We start from the raw sequence: 16,216 nt of genomic DNA, 5'->3' as shown, positions 1-16,216 counted from the left end.
CGTTGCATATTGATTTGGCCATCTTTCACATTTAAATTCAGCTGTTCAGCTAACGAGATGTTTTATTGAAACACGGAATAATGACAAGGACAATATCCAAACAAGACCCTCACATCCTCACCACCATTTCCCTGTGCACTCTGCAGAACCTCTCTACCGACCAGTGTTCATCCCTAAAGGGGCAGGTTGGAAGGAGAACTCTCTGCATTTCTTCTCGGAGGCGCTAGGCTGTATGGGAGATTTCCTCTGAACATTCAAATCTCTTACTGTCCTTTTGCCTCTCCTCTCCCCTCAGACTGGTGATGGGGTGTGGGTGTAGATCTCTGGGTGTCTGGAGAACTGTGCAGAGGAAAATGGTGGGTGCGGTTCCTTCCCAGAGCACTGATGCTCCTCTGCTCACCTCTCACCAACCAAGGGGGCGACAGGACTTGCAGAGGATTAGAAGGCAAGCCAGCAAGGCTCTGCACCCTCGTGCCTTCCTTGGGGTGTAGACCTTGCTCCACCCTGGGTGTTGGGAGACGGCTTTTTTATATGCCTGGATTAGCAAGACCTGTTCATGGGACCTAATGTAAGGGCAGACTTTCCCAGAGAAGCCACCCAGCATGCAACGGGAGAAGGGTGTGTCCTGGCAGCCAATGGGGCGTGGCTTCTTCTCAGGAGAGTGACAGAGGAAGAGGACACTATCTCGATGTCCTATCTGAAAAGACAAGAACAAGAATCCTGTTCTGTTATCACTTTTCCCTGAGCAGGGGCCTGAGCTGGGGCCACACTGGGTTTCCACATGTCCTGCTGTCCCCCCATTATTTGCCTCATGAGATTAAAGGTAGAGATGTGGGTCTGTCCAGCCAAGATTTAAGATCAACATTCCAGTTGTAGTTTATCTTTTTACTTTGGAGACTGGGGGCCTTACCAGCAAGCATTCTAACCCCGAGCCATATCCCCAGCCCCGTGTTTACATTTTATTTTGACCCAGGGTCTCCTAAGCTGTCCAGGATGGCCTTCAACTCAATTGGTAGCCTAGGCAGCCCTTCAATTTGCAATCCTCCAGTCCCAGCCTCCTCGGTGTCTGGAATTACAGCCTGTGTCACCAGGCCTGGCTAAAACCACATTTTAAAAAGTCAAATGGCAAAAATCACCTGTGGGGCACAGAAAGAAATACGGGAGTTAAAACTTTAAACTTTCACAAGGACTGTCCGCAAGGCTGTGAAGGAGCAACAGCAGGGACTCTTTACTTCCTCACATCTTAAAAAAGATGCAGAGGCTGCCCCACGAACACAGTGGGACAGAAGTAGGGCAGACCACACTCCCAGAGTCCCCAGCCCAGGTCTCACCCACACTTCCAAGGAGTCCCCCAAACCAGATTAAATTAGCTCGACCAAAGCGAGTCCGTTGGTCCTCTGCCTCCTCCCTCTGGCTGGGTTGTCAGCAAAGCAGTGAAAGGAACAAAGGAAGAGGCCAGGGGAGCTGGAAAGAACTTTCCAGAGAGCCTCTGCAAGTTCTCCAGAGGACAGCATTCACTATGCGCTCAAGCCACTCTGCCCCTCTGCAAGCCGTCTCCCCGGTGACGTCACCGAAGGCAGCCTTCGAGCCGAGGCTGGGGAGCAAGCAGCTACTGTCCCACAAGAGGTGGAGTGGCAGTTAGTGAACTGTTTGGTTCACCCAGGTGGACAGACCAAGTGTGAGCTAGCAGAGCAAGCGACTCCGGAGAACAGGCTGGTAGACAACAGGCTAGGGGCTGGGACGGTGTCGGACTGGCAGGGGCAGGGCCCATTTCAGTCCCACAATTCCACCCGCCCTCTGCTCCGAAGCATGCGCCCAGCGTTAGCTGGCACAATGCAGGGGCTCTGAAAGTGTGGCTGACCAGGGAATCTGCTGGTCCACAAAGCCAGGGAGGACAAGTCTACAAAGACTATGACACATTCCTACCTCTCGTCACAGATGGGGGAGGCATACAACCAAGGCACACGACTCACTGAAAGCAGGGGATGGCAATCATTTGACAGAAATACAAAACACTCTCGGAATTAAGAAAAGCGGAGATGAAGAGCTGGAGATGGGTCCGCGGTGAAGAAAGAGCCTTGCAGCTCTTCCAGAGGACGGGGGTTCCTAGCTCCCATATCAGGCATCTCAGAAATGCATGCAACTCCAGCAGCAGAGCATCCCACACCCTCTCCTGGACTCCAAGGACGCCCTGTCTGCACTCACCCACATACCCACAGATACACCTAATGAAAAAATAGTTTTAAAACTCAAGAAAAGAGATGTTGAGAAATAATTTTAAAAAGGAAAGAAGAATTCCGCAGCATTCAGCAATGAACATTGCCGGTAGAGCAAAGAGTCGTGGGGTTTGAAGGCTATGAAGGGCCTGTATTCACAGGTGCAGGAAAGGCTTTCAGGCCCAGAGAACAGTGCTTCAAGCAAAGCCTCAGGCTGGGGAAACAGCCCTGGGATGGAGCAGACGCTTCTCCTCTCGCACAGTTGTCTGGTCTCTCAAGCCCCAGAAAATCCACCGTGGTTTCCTCAGGCACCAGGGCAGAAGCAGACAATGGCTTATGTCAAAACTGGCCCCAAACAAAGGTCGAGAGTTCAGAAAATAGTTCTAAAAGTTAGTGGGGGAAAAAGTATCTGAGGAGACAGGAAAAAAAAAAAAATCAAAGAATCTTGCCAATCATCCCTAACCAAACAAAACCACAACCTAGCGAGAAAAAGGAAGAGAAGGAGATGCTTTTCCAGGGCCCGGGCTGGCTCATCACACAAAAGAGGGATGGATGCAGCACGCTTCTGCCTAATGCATCTCTGGGCGTGTATTTTAAAGTGAGCCGCCAAAGGAACGGGCTTTCTGAATTCAACTAATCTCTGCAGTTTCCCACCACTCTGCCTGCGAGTCCCTGAACGAGACTTCAACTTAAACTCACCACTAATGGCAAGGTTTTCCTTCTCAATGTCATGCGTCCAAGGAATACCAAAGAATAATTCTACAGAGGAAAAGCCCCCCAGCCCCGAAATCCCTTTAACCTTCTACACGTCTATTTTGGCATTCTTTATTTCAAGTCAGTACTCTGAGGTGTCGTGGGCTCCAGCTGCTACTTTCTGGTGCCCAGATAAAGTCCCAGTACTGTCTTCAGAGGACAAACAGCCACAGCTGTTTCTGCGGCTGCCGAGAGTGTGGGAGGAGAAGCATGGGCTCACTGTGGCCCCTTTGGGATAAACAGAAAGGTGAGGAGACCCAGAATTCAGGACACACTGGGGCCATCTCCCTCACACTGCCTGTCCCTGGGGCAGATTTGGAAGCTACACAGAACCTGGTGCTAGTGGAAAAATCTGGTGGCACAGGGCTTCATGTTTTGCAATTTTTTCCTGTCAGCTACATTGCTGGAATCATTTCACAAGCAAACCGTGCCTCCTCCCCAGCTGGCCTACAGACTTCCAGGTCTCCACCCTGGAGTGTTGTAAATGCCAGTGCATCATCAGGCTGATTCACCATTTGCAGGCCGGGCAGCAGCGAGGGTACGTGCTACAGAAACCTAAGCAGGTACTTCAGTATCCTCTCTGCCAGGGCATGGGAAGACAAACCAGCCTTTGCCATCAGTCGGAGGGGAGCAAGGGAGCAGTCTGTGACCCTAAATTTTCCTGGTGTGTCCCCAGTTGAATACAGCACCCCAGCCCATGGAAAATACTGAAGGACTGAGAATGAGCTGTATCTTGGCGTGTCTCTGGGCTTACAGGAGGAAGCTGACTGAGAACAGGATGTAAGTGCTGACACACCAGTAGTATTACAAAGATATTAAGCACTAGGTTTGTGAAGGACTGGAAATACTCAGCATGCCAATGCCACCCCCACCCCCACCCCATTTCTAGCTTAATTCATTTGTCCCTTTTCTTGCAGGAAACTCTAGCATATACCTGTGGCAGAAAAACAATATGCCTTGAACTAATGGGCAGCTCATACACGAGGAAAGGACTCAGAAGAGGACAGCGATGGGGAAAAGGGACGGGGGCATGCTCAATTGATGTTTTCACAAAACTATCTGTAAAGCCTGATGAGGTTTATCAACTCAACCAAATATTATGTGAATAAATACAGAAGCCATGGGGTTCTCTTATGGTTCTACCTAACAAGGAACATTTTGATTTTTAAATGTGTGTGTGTGTGCGCACATGTGTGGAGGCCAGGCAGGTGTCTTCCTCTACCATTCTCCACCATATAAATACATTGTTTCTTTGAGAAAGGCGGGGTCTCATTGTGTAGCCCTGGGTGTTCAGGAACTCACTATGTAGACCAGGCTGGCCTTGAACTCACACAGCTCTGTCTGCCTCTGCCTCCCGGGTGCATGCCTGACTCTATTATGTCTTTAGACTGGGTCTCCCCCTGAACTCACTGATTGACTACGCTGGATGGCCAGCACACTTCAGAGATCCACCTGCCTCTGCTCCACCAGCCCTAGAGTTACAGGGATCTGCAACCACACCTGGGCTTTTATGTGGATGCCAGGATCTGAACTCAGGTCCTCATGTCTGTGCAGCAAGGTCCTTTACACACGGAGACACACCTTTCTCCAGCCCCAGAAAGTGTATATATTCAAAACACAAAAGATCACTTGGAGAGAAAAAAAACCTCCTTCACTTACATGAAGTAACAGAAAAGGATCTCAAGTGAACACAATACCTGTGTCTTTTGATAGCAAACTGCTTCTCTGAATGCTTAATTCCTCCATAAATAAAGGTTTATATGCTGAAGATGTAACAAGTCTGCAACCCTTGATCCAGTGAAGGAACTGTCAATGGATCCTTCAAATCTGGCTTGCATAAAACAAGGGAGAGTGGGACTCCAGAAGTTGAATTTTCTAATTGCGTTAAATCCACAAACCCAACAGGTAGCCCCTTGACCAGGCTTCCCTGTCTATAGTTCCACTTTCTATCTGTTGATGAGAAGAGAGGACTGAAGAATACCACTTAGTCTGAATTCTAGTTGTTGCTGGTTCTAAGAACTGCTCGGAGGAGGAATCTGGCCACTGTATTTTTAAAAACCCTCAAAATAGAAGCATAATTATTTTTAAGTGGGGCGACCACTTGTCTGAACAGAACTCCCTGCTGAGATCACCAGCGCTTAGCCACAAATGGGCCACATATTTTTAAATTTCTGATTTCAGTCTTTCTAATAAACCGTATAGCCCCAAAGCTGAACCCAATTTGTCTTCTAAACACGAGCACATTTTCCCAAGCAAATATGAAAATGAATGAGCTAATGAATAGCTCACTCAGAATACATTTTGCAGAGAAGCCAAGAAAGAAAAAAGGAAACCGTACCTTGTTTGGCCTGAGAATGTTTGAACTCAGGTCCTCGGGTTTGTGCACGTTGGCACTTTACACAATGAGACACTTCTCCAGCCCCAGAAAGTATATTCAAAACACAAAAGATCACCTGGGGAGAAAAACCTTCCCTTCCATGAAGTCACTGAAAAAGAACCCGAGTGAACACAGTACTTGTGTCTTTTGATGGCAAATTGCTTCTCTGACTATCTACAGCAGTCTGAATTAATCCTGTAACATCTGATTTCCAGACCCGCAATAAAGATTTTATTAGTGAAGTCTATTCAAGGCAACTTTAATACATTTTTTTTTCCAGAAAAGAGTAAGTATTTATCACTTCCATGAATCTGAGGACCATGCTTATATTCTTCATGCCAGATCAAATCAAAACAGCTTTTTCACGGGAAAGAACCCCAAAACAGAGACTTGGAGCTTTTGTTGGTCGTTTCCCTCTCAGCTCATAAAAACCTCTCGGAGACTGTACGAAGGAGATGGACTGAAATTCTCCAGGATGCAGGAAGAAGGCAAACCCTGGAAAAGGTGAGCTGTCCATGGATGGACTCCACTAGCCCACGGGAGCCAGTAGAAAGCACAGAAGCCAAATCGTAATAAATGGCAATACTCACGACGGGAGTCCTAGAGTGTGGAATTTCCAAACCCTGGTGGCCGGCAAGGGCTGCGCTGGCTCCGTGCCGGCTTCCCGGGCTCTTAGAGTCACGGCAGCAGAAATCTGCAGCTCAGGCTTTCTTTGCCTTGCCCCGGGAGGAGGCCTTTTCTCTCCTTCCTACGCCCAAGGAGGCTGGTACTCACCAGTCCCAGCTTAGCTGCAGCCCTAATCGCCTGCTTGAAATCTGATGCTTAACCCATTAAGACTGGGCAAGCCTGCCAGAAAGAATGATTGGAAGGTGAAGCTGGCTCCAGGTTAAGGCTGGAGCTTGAGAGTTAGCACAACAGGCAAGCCCTGAGCAGGGAGGATCTTCCACAGCCTCTCCGGGGTGGGGATCAACTCTGGGGTTCTGCTTAGCCACACAGGCAAGACTCCAAAACCTAAGCTCTTCAATTTGTAACTAGTGTTGGCATTTTAACAGTTACAAAATTCAAAACTACTTGACTTAAAAAAAGAAAAAAAAGCCTTGTCAAAGACCATTACTATAAGAAAAACTATTTTATTTATGACCTTCGGTGTAGAATTAGCCTTCAATAAATTAATATCTAAGTTTTATTAAAAGCTGAAATGCACAATTAAATCCAATAAATAAACATATCCAATGCTAGGAAGGAAGTTCATGGTACAATAAAGAAATATAAAGCATTAGACACGTTAATTTAACTCAATGATGCAATGCACACTAATGTGCATTAAAAAGTAAACTATCAATACAACCTTTATCATGCATATTAAGAACCTAGCCAGCATTAAAGAAAAAAAACCCTATTACCATAATCCCCATCTTAAAGGACATTTTGTTTTTAATCATCCTACTTTCCAGGTGTTAATAAATTTGCTGAAATACATACATCTCCCTTGGTCTGTTTTCTCACACCATCTTGAGCAGATATTATATACACTGTCAATGTCAACACAAGGCAGCCTCGCCTTAGCCACTGACTCACTGTGTGAGCTTCACAAGTTGTATTTTGTCATCTGAGAGGAGGAAAGAGGGGCCAGACAACTGAAATCAAAGAGACCTCCTCTAGCTCCTAGCTGTATTTTTATGTTAAGAAACTCAGGTTTTTTCTGAGAGTTTGATGACACTGTTTAGGGGAAAATATACAGCTCAAATCAGAACGCACATCTAACATCAGACGTTACAAACAGAATCAAGAGACCCCGGGAAGTCACAGAGCAAAGCAGTTTGAAAGTAGTTTAAGCTCTGCCTGTGGGGCCAGAGTAACTGAACGGCAGGGGTGACACTCACCATTACAAACACACAGTCGCTCTGCTGTGTCCTTTCTAAAGATGGTCTCAGCAAACACCACAGTGAGTCCAGGCAGGCTAGTCAATGCAGAGTAGTGTTTAAACTTGAAATTCCAGCTGCTAGGCTCACCTTCAGTGGGCTCAGAGTTCTGTTTGAGAAATGCGCCTGCCCAGAAAAAATATTTACACAGCCCAGAGTGGGCTGTGGGCGCCGCGGCCAGCTCTGCCTGCCCTGCAGGAGTCTTGGGCTCTGTCTGCTTGACCCAGCCCTTATCAATGCCCTTTGTACCTCATTTGAGATCAGCACAGAGACAAAATCCACAGCCAAAGCACTGCCCAGGCTAAGCAGATTCAAGACCTCTGACAGTTACTGAAGTCGTTAAAAAGCTGAACTCGGTAACTCCCATTTCTGTGAAATCACTCAGGAAATCATGGAAGAGGAGAAAATTGGCGAGACGAGAGGAAGCTCTCTGCATTATATCAATGAGGGAACTGTACGGCAACCTTCATTCCAAACACCCCAGCAAAAAGCGAAGAGTAACCAAGCTGCTAGAAATAGGGCCAAGAGTATCAGGAAGCCGTCACAAAGATTAATTTGAAGGCTATTTTCTATGAAGACTGGGCAGATGCAGAGTGTCAGAGCCAAAGCTGCATACTAAAATGTACAAAAGCTTACTCAAGTTTGTCTGTCAAGGAAGGGGAAATGCTAAAAATAAGACCTAGTATGGGTTTATAAGTTCTCCCCTTTTCTATTTTCCTAACAAACTTATGAATGCTATCAAATTAATTTTAAAAAATGGAGTTAAAAAATATCTTACTTGTAGAAGTGTTTGCTTCACAGATATCTGTGCACCACTTGTGTGCCCGGGGCCCGCAAAAGCCTGAAGGGGGCGTCGATCAGATACCCTGGAGTTGGAGTTACAGAGGGTTGTGAACTATCATTCGAGTACTGAGAACCAAGTCTAGGTCCTCTACAAGAGCAGCAAGTGCTCCTGAACCGCTGAGCATCGCTCCAGCCCCAATAATTCAAAATGGTTAATGCAGTCAGTCAGTGAGCGAGCAGCCATCGTAAGGAAGTAGACATCCGAAGAAAGACACACAGGTTGACAAGAGGGAGAAGCCATAAAGGAGGGAAGGCAACCATTAGCAAACACAAAGATGGGAACAAGGGCCAGAAAAGCCACTTAACCAGACTCACCCACTCATTCCATTTAACCGTCACACAGGAGAACACGCTTGCACCAATGTCTCAGCACCTGTCAGGGTTCCACACGAGGGCACCAGAGCGGGGGTTCATGACAGGGACGACAAGGCCAGGGCAACTGGCCTGTCTCCTGACGTCTGACTAGGTCTGGTGTCTTAAGAAGTGTTCTTCCAAACCAGGTGTAAGGACACATGCCTATAACACCAGCAGTTGGGAGGAAAGAGGACTGAGCTCAAGGGCAGCCTGGGAGACCCTGTCTCAGAAGAACCACGGAACAATGCATGGCAAAGTCCACAGCTTTGCTTATTTTTGCCTCACACCTGTCTCGTGAAGAAGACAAGACATGGGTTATTATTATCTTCATCTGACAAATCAGCCACTTGTTATTTGGCTTCTAAAGGAATCCTAAGGTCTAATTAGAGTTTCACAACATTAATTAGTGTTCAGAGAGGTATCAATCAGGGTAGCCAGTTTACAACACGACTTGGGAACTTGGGTGAAGAGCAGACTGTCCCCATTTCAAGACCCCGAAGAAATGCAGCTACCTTCCTAAGCAAGGATTCCCATTTATTGCCTAGCTAGTTTTGGAAGAGCCAAGCTCACAAGAGCAGACGCTGCAGTCACTGGTCATGTTTTGGACGGATGGTTACAAACTGTGCCGGTGGACAGAAGCGGAGCTCAGCTCTGCTAAGGGGAGATAGTGTCGTGACGAGGACTGATGCAGAAAGGGGTGAGTGACAAGGAGGTGGGTGCAAAAGGAAGGCGTTTGGGTGGGGCAGGTTGGCCAGGTTTGGCAAGCAGAAGTAGATCACCAGTTAAATGTGAACCCCACACACACACCACTTCTGTGGTGTAAACACATGCTCTATTTTAGCATCCCTGCCCACAGGAGACCCTGGCTTCCACTGGATACAAACCCAGAGGGCAGAGATTCATGCCTGTTTTGTTCACTGCCAAATCCCTACTACAGAAACAGTACCTGGCACATAGCAGGCACTCAGCGATAACTGTGTTCAGGCAGAGTTTATTTATTTATTTTTTTTAAGATTTATTTATTTTATGTATATGAATGCTCTATCTGCATTCATGCATGCCCACACTCCAGAATAGGGCATCAGATCTCATTATAATGGTTGTGAGTCACCCTATGGTTGCTGGGAATTGAACTCAGGACCTCTGGAAGGGCAGTCTGTGCTCTTAACCCCTGAGCCATCTCTCCAGCCCCCTAGAGTTTATTTCTTAAGCTGGATAGTGCAGGAAACATGTGCACTCCTCACACGATCTTCACTTCTATGTCAGAACCACATCATAAGAATGATTTATAAATTACAGCATTGATGTGTGGGAATGATTTGCTTAAAGCAGCAGTTCTCAACCTGTGGGTCATGACCCCTGGGGGGGGTCCGAATGATGCTTCCATAAGGGTCACCTAGATATTTACATTACAATGCATAACAGTAGTAAAAGTACAGTTATCAAATAGCAATGAAAATAATTTTATGGTTGGGGGTCACCACAACATGAGGACCTGTAGTAAAGAGTGGCAGCATTAGGAAAGTTAAGAACCCTGGCTTAGAGGCTCACTTGTACTAGTAGTATAAGCAAGGACTCTTCTTTTGCTTGTCTGGACCAGACATCTGCTCGCAGCAAGCATCCATACTTACACATCCTGGAAAACACGAATCTGAGGACTTCCCCTTGCACTGCTCTTGATGCCCAGACCTAGTAGGCAGGAAACCAAGCGCTGCCACCAGATACTGCCAGATCTCAGGCGTGAGGAAAAGGGGAGGGTGGAACAAGGCGAGGTCAGGAAGCGGAGAGGCAGGGGTACTCAGCTCTACCATAGGAGCAGAGTGCAAACGCTAACCGGTCTCCTGGCTCCAAGTGTCTGTCCCTCCTGAACACGACGCTGCCATGTGAGGGTGCTCAGAGTCAGCAAAGCTAGAACTCTGGGGTCAGGCTCTGGAGAAGAACACTCTCTGCTGTCAATCATTCAGCTCCCCAGCAAGTTTTCATTCAAGAGAGGAATCGATACTCCGCAAGCTGTTTTACACAGGCTGTCGTCGGTTATGTATCATCTAATAGGATGGCCGCCCACCCCCATTTATTCTACAAATTTCTCTCAAATCTTACAGAAGCAAACTGGTATTCAAAATATGCAGGTCTCTAACATAACCAAAGTAAGAATCAGAGTACAGGTCTTCATGATTTAAAATACAGCTCGTTACATATTCCACTAAAGAGCACAAAGTCTCTTCCTTGCGGTGACCAAGCTATGTTCTACTCTGAGTTACTCTATATTGTATGAAACGGTAGCTTTCAGGCTATGCCTTGTCCAGAGTGACTCCATTTTAGGAAGCACTGGGTGGCTCCATTTTTAATCAAATGCTGAGTCAGAATGAGTCTCCTCCATCTTAGACACCACTACTAGCACTTCGTGAAGCAGGAAGCACACAACTTGTTCACCCAAGTAAAGAGTTGCTATGAACTTAACGAAGTTGATTGGGGGCACGGAAAAGCCGGGCCCAAGAACTTACCGAACACCCCAGATCGATGATGACAATGACCCCCTCACCTGGCTCCCACAAAGGAGGGCACAGCGTCACCCAGGGACCTGTCATCTAACTGCCTGGTGCAGGCAGCACAGGATCAGGTCGATAAGCACTGGACTTCAGACTGTCCCCAGGGTGAAAGCCTGGACTTGGTGCCACTCATCAGGACTCGGTGAGGGAGCGCACCCTGCTCCAGCTTGCCCTGGTCGTAAATCTTATTTGACCATCGGCACTGCCTCGGTACCGTCCCCGTCTCTGCCTTCAGGAAGGCCATCCCGTAGCCCACGTATCATTATGGTGTGTGCAATGTGTGAACTTAAGAGTTAACAAGGCGGCATAAAAGATCCTCAGGCTGTGAACTGCCACACCATCGAGTAGAGACAAGATCACTTGGTGAATTACAGCTGACAGAATTGACTGAACTTAGGAATTCACTGTTATTCAATAAACCCTGACATCGGAGAAACAAACAAATGTGTCCAGGCTCTGTTTCTGGTCACCCCACCCCCCTTTCCCATGGTTGGTCTCATCAAACCAAACTCCTAGGAATTGGTTTTCCGGATCGAAACTGGTTGCCCTTCGTCTAATGATCACTCAGAAGTCTGAAGCTGAGTGAGTGCACCTTATGCTCAGATCAGCATTCAAGACTTTTACATTTCTTTCTCAACACATCAGCAGACCTTTTGGGTAAGAATTGTCTTAAAGAGAAAAGCAAAGGCTGGTCAGCCGGCTCAGTCGGGTAAAGGCACTTACTGCCAAGTCTGACCATGTGACTTTAATACCCCACAAAGTTGTCCTCTGATAACCCCCTGAATAAGTGTGTGTGTGTTGTGTGTGTGTGTGTTGTGTGTGTGTGTGTGTGTGTGTGTGTGAAGGCAAGTTTTCTAAGAGATTAAAGAAGACACGACTTCAACAAGATAGAAAGTTGCTGTGAAATACTACTTCTCTAGGCCACTTAGTATTATTTATCCTTTATTAAAAGAGAAATAAAAAAGTAATTTGAGGGAAGACATACCCTTCCCTCCCTCTTCTTCACCCCGTCGTCAGAGCGCTTACCTGCGCCATAGCCGTTGACTTTTGTGGTATAAGCCATGCTGGCTCAAATCCAAGGATGGACTCCCCAAATAGTGAGGATGTGTGCAAATTTCATACAGCAAGTCCCCAAAGGCTTTCAACCTGAAATGACAAAGAAAGCCCATCAGAGCATTCAAGACGGGTAGAACCATAACCTCGGTTTCTGGGTACCGGTAGCTGCAATGGAGAAGGCAGATTAGAAGGGAGAGAGGCAGGCTGAGGATCCAGGTGGCCGCTGCATGAGGCTGGCCCCAAATTATCCAGAGGAATGACACGCCCACCGGCCGGCCTATCAGGGTCCAGACCTAACGCAATGCACCCTGGGGAGAGAAAACTGGCTCCCAGACACTGACTACTTAGGAAGTAGGACTCCTGACACATGTCCCTCTTCAATGCTCTCTATATTTTTAAATTATATATAATAGTTATATACATATAAAGTTTTGGAGCTCATCTGCTTTTCTAGAAGCTGGTTCAATAAATTTCATTTATCCAACTGCAATTTCAAAGCAGTTCTTGCACCAGATGCCCCGTCCCTGAAAGTAAACGCTGTATAATAAATTTTTTTAAAAAATATCTTTTCTTGGTTCCTCTTTTTTTCTATGCTGTCACTTTGTTGAAATACTAATATGGTACAATCAGTCCTCTCTTAAAATGAAAGGACCCAAGCCTTCAGTATCCTGCACTTTCTGCTGGGAGAACTTCAAATGAGAGCATGCCATGGCATCAGAGACACGGACTGCATACCGCACAGCATGTTTCTGATTTTACATTGACTCTCTGCTAAAAGTTACCTCGGTGGCTGAGGAGATGGCTCAGAGGTTAAGAGCAAGGACTGCTCTTTCAGAGGACCTGGGTTCAAATCCCAGCACCCACATGGCAGCTCACAAGTGTCTGTAATCCCAAGATCTGACACCTTCACACAGAAATAGATGCAGGCAATGCACATAAAGTAAAAATAAATAAGTTATTTTTTTTTAAAGTTACCTCAGGTTACAACATTGAGACATATAACAGTTACAGACTTTGGAACAAGCATGAAATAAGCTAGGAAAAAATACTGCTCTAATTATTCCTTTGTGAAAACACTTCTATAAAAAACTGTACACAAGAACACTGCCGATCCATCCTAACTCCAGACCTATGAAGCCAGAAGAAACACACCTCCCTGAGAGGTGGTGTCAGCTGAGAGGTCAAATGTCTTCTCAGGAGCAAGAGCATGCCAAGATAACAGTAAAATAAGCCATCCTAGCACAGCCACTGAAACCACGGAGATTTGTTAAGGACATGGTAAAGTCTCAGTGCAAGTTGATTTTTGAAAACCAAAACAGGGCTGGAGAGATGGTTTAGAAAGGAAAAAACGCTTGCTACAGAAGCCTGGGGGCCTGAGTTCAACCCCAGCACTCACATCAAAAGTCAGATGGGATGGCTCAAAGCCAGAAAGCCAGCAACTCCTGTGAGATGTGACAGGGACAGGAGAAGGGGTAGAAGTTCACGGGCCAGGTCGCCTGGAGCACACAGGTCAGCAGCAGCAGCAGCAGCAAAGAGACCTTGACTCTATAGTAAGTGATCTTCTGACCACACACACACACTCAGGGCACATGTGTTCACACACGGGAATAAATACAACTTAAAATTAACAGTAAGTGTTATGTGTATGCATATACACCTACACACTCACCCCACAAAAATCAACGTGTAAGGCTGAGGACGGCCAACATTCATTAATCTCTAACTGCTGTGAAAATCTAAATCATCACATGCTTCAGTACACCATGATTTTAAGTACTACTGATTTTAAAAAAGATGCTGCCAATCAAATCCTAAGCCTGAGTTTGTTTGTTTGTTTGTGTGTGTGTGTGTGTGTGTGTGTGTGTGTGTATGTGCATTTAATTGAAAATTAGAAGTAAATGGACCACGATGTCCCCTGTGCATTGCCCCTGGCTGATGCACTGATGGACTATGCAGGCTCCTTTGTTACTTCAATAATAATAATAATAATAATAATAATAATAATAATAATAATAATAATAAATCAGTGTCTGGACTCATCTTGTCATTTGGGCTTTATTTGCTATGAAAAGGGAGATGTGAGAATATGAATCCCATGTAAGAGGCCACTCTCAGGCTCCTTTCCGCACACACAGGATGTTGGTAATTCTTGTAAGTAAGAATGATGGGAAAGATGGCTGCTGATGGTGACCACACAGGGTGAGAACCTTGCTCCTTAGCTAGTGAAATTTTCCTCACTGTTCAGAGCTGCAAACTCAAAAGGACTTTTTGTTGTGGTTCAAGGCTGCTTCTGTCAGGTCCCCACTGCACGCTCTTCCAGTTACCGTGGAGTGCTGTGCTCAGAGACCAGATGCTGAGCCTTCTACTGCCTGCAGGTTCCCAGCTTCTGCATACCAGGGCAGGACAGCGCTAATCCCTCTCCCGACACTCTCTGGGAAGCAGGAGCACTGAACACGCAAGGCCGTAAACTGTGCAAGGTGCGAGATGGCTGCGTTAAAAGGCAGAGGGCAAGGGAACAGTAGCTTTCAGGAACAGAAGGGACTGCCAATGTCTGCCAGGTAAGGCTTTCCACAAAAGAATGTGGGGCCTGGAAAGACTCCAGAGGAGAGGTGGGGAGACAAGGGGATCAAGGAGAGAGGCCAAGCTTCTGGAATCGTTCAACTAATTACACTTCTAAAAGCTGCAAAGAAAACCTCAAAAACCTCAGCCTGAACCCCGTTTTCTGGCCCCTCAGTGGCCTCTCAGGTTTGTGCTCTTGTGTCAATTCAGAGGCTTGTAAATACCACCATTTAGCCTATTGAGGGCCAACAGAAGACAAGAAGAGACAAGCTGCGGGTGTTAGGGGTGAATAAAGTATGTGTCAAGGTATTTGAGTGGAGAGGTGCCCAGTCTTCCCAGCCAAGCTGCACAAACTTTGGCCCAACACACACACATACTCTCTTCCCAGCAGGAGATCTTTATCTCAGATCCAAATAGGTCTCTCTCACCCTCTCCTAAAACAGAACAATACAATAAAAAGAAGGAAGCCTAAAATTAGGAGCTACAAGCATGTCACAGATAAATAACAAGGCACCCTGTCACGGGATGGGGAAGCTGGCAATGTCTGTGTTGAGAACAGCTGTAAAGTGTGGATCTGTCCCTCCCGATATTATCCCATCTGACAGGTGGCCTACCAATTGTGCTGACTTGCTCTTCCTCATGCAATGCCGAGTCTTTTATCGGTCCATTGAAGAAAGCAGAGAATAGCCATGGTCCATTCCCTTGTTACAGCTCAATAAGGCGTCTCTTTTCTCCCTTGGAGGAAAGTACCAACCACCAACTCTGGTGGTGAAATTGTGGCTTAGTTCTGCTACCTACGAAAAGTATTTCTTTTGATTTGGGAAAATGCTTCAGTAGAGAAAATAAAGAATGGGCCTTCTCTCTTCTATTTCCAGAGACTGGATCATCTCCATAGTAGTCCAAGTGTAGTTCAGTGCACAGGATAAATGATGCCAGAGTTGGCCTCACAATTACTTTACACCAGCTGAAATGAAACCAATTATGAAAAGCAACTCAAGAGAGGTCTGTGAAGAGCAGAGCAGTGGAAGACAGCAGTTGGAGAAACTGAGGTACACACACACACACACACACACACACACACACACACACACACGGTTAGCTCTGTAAACTATCAGCTGTCACCACACTGTTTAGGACCATCATGACAACGGACAACACTGATGATAATGCTGCAGCTAACATGATTTCGTCCTTTGCTAGGATTTCTTAAATCGGAAATGGGAAACCTCACCTACTGTATGATGCGCCATTGAGTGCTGCTGGTCTATCTGAAAACATTTTACTAATTAAATGATGATAAGATGATAAAATGACCAGGGCTTGAGAGATGGCTCAGTGGTTAAGAGTCCTGGATGTTCTTCCAGAGGACACAGGTTCAATTCCCAGCACCCACATGGTGGCTCACAATCACCTGTAATGGCAGTCCTAGGAAATCTAGCGCCCTCTCCTGGCCTCTGCAGGCATTGCACCTACGTGATGCACAGACACAGGGCAAGCAAATCACTGATACACATAAAATACAAATTTTAAAAATGAAAATAAAATGCTTACTAAAACTCCATTGGAGCTGATGATGAGGGTACCACT

General features: G+C 46.4%; 1 protein-coding gene and 1 long non-coding RNA gene across 8 annotated transcripts in view; one reads left to right on the top strand and one right to left on the bottom strand.

Annotated features, from left to right (window-relative positions):
* Positions 1-16,216, bottom strand: part of Kank1 (KN motif and ankyrin repeat domains 1) — a 211,645-nt gene that overhangs the window by 46,502 nt on the left and 148,927 nt on the right. For 6 of the 7 annotated variants that reach the window (XM_037205399.1, XM_037205395.1, XM_037205410.1 and 3 more), the window contains exon 3: positions 12,041-12,160. In XM_037205399.1, the coding sequence (XP_037061294.1) occupies positions 12,041-12,077 (37 nt within the window). In that variant the 5' untranslated portion in view covers positions 12,078-12,160. Of the gene's footprint in view, positions 1-7,229; positions 7,433-12,040; positions 12,161-16,216 lie in introns of those variants that run through there. The other variant, XM_037205411.1, reaches the window with a different exon arrangement.
* On the top strand, positions 3,424-4,195 carry LOC119087910. The gene is made up of 3 exons (XR_005091441.1): positions 3,424-3,532; positions 3,646-3,749; positions 3,887-4,195. It is a non-coding gene; the product is annotated as an uncharacterized LOC119087910 (long non-coding RNA).

The sequence above is a fragment of the Peromyscus leucopus genome, chromosome 1 (assembly GCF_004664715.2).
Source record: "Peromyscus leucopus breed LL Stock chromosome 1, UCI_PerLeu_2.1, whole genome shotgun sequence".
In the NCBI taxonomy this organism is placed as follows: Eukaryota; Metazoa; Chordata; class Mammalia; order Rodentia; family Cricetidae; genus Peromyscus; species Peromyscus leucopus.
The sequence above is the reverse complement of the archived record's forward strand: the minus strand, read 5'-3'. Positions and strand labels throughout refer to the sequence as shown.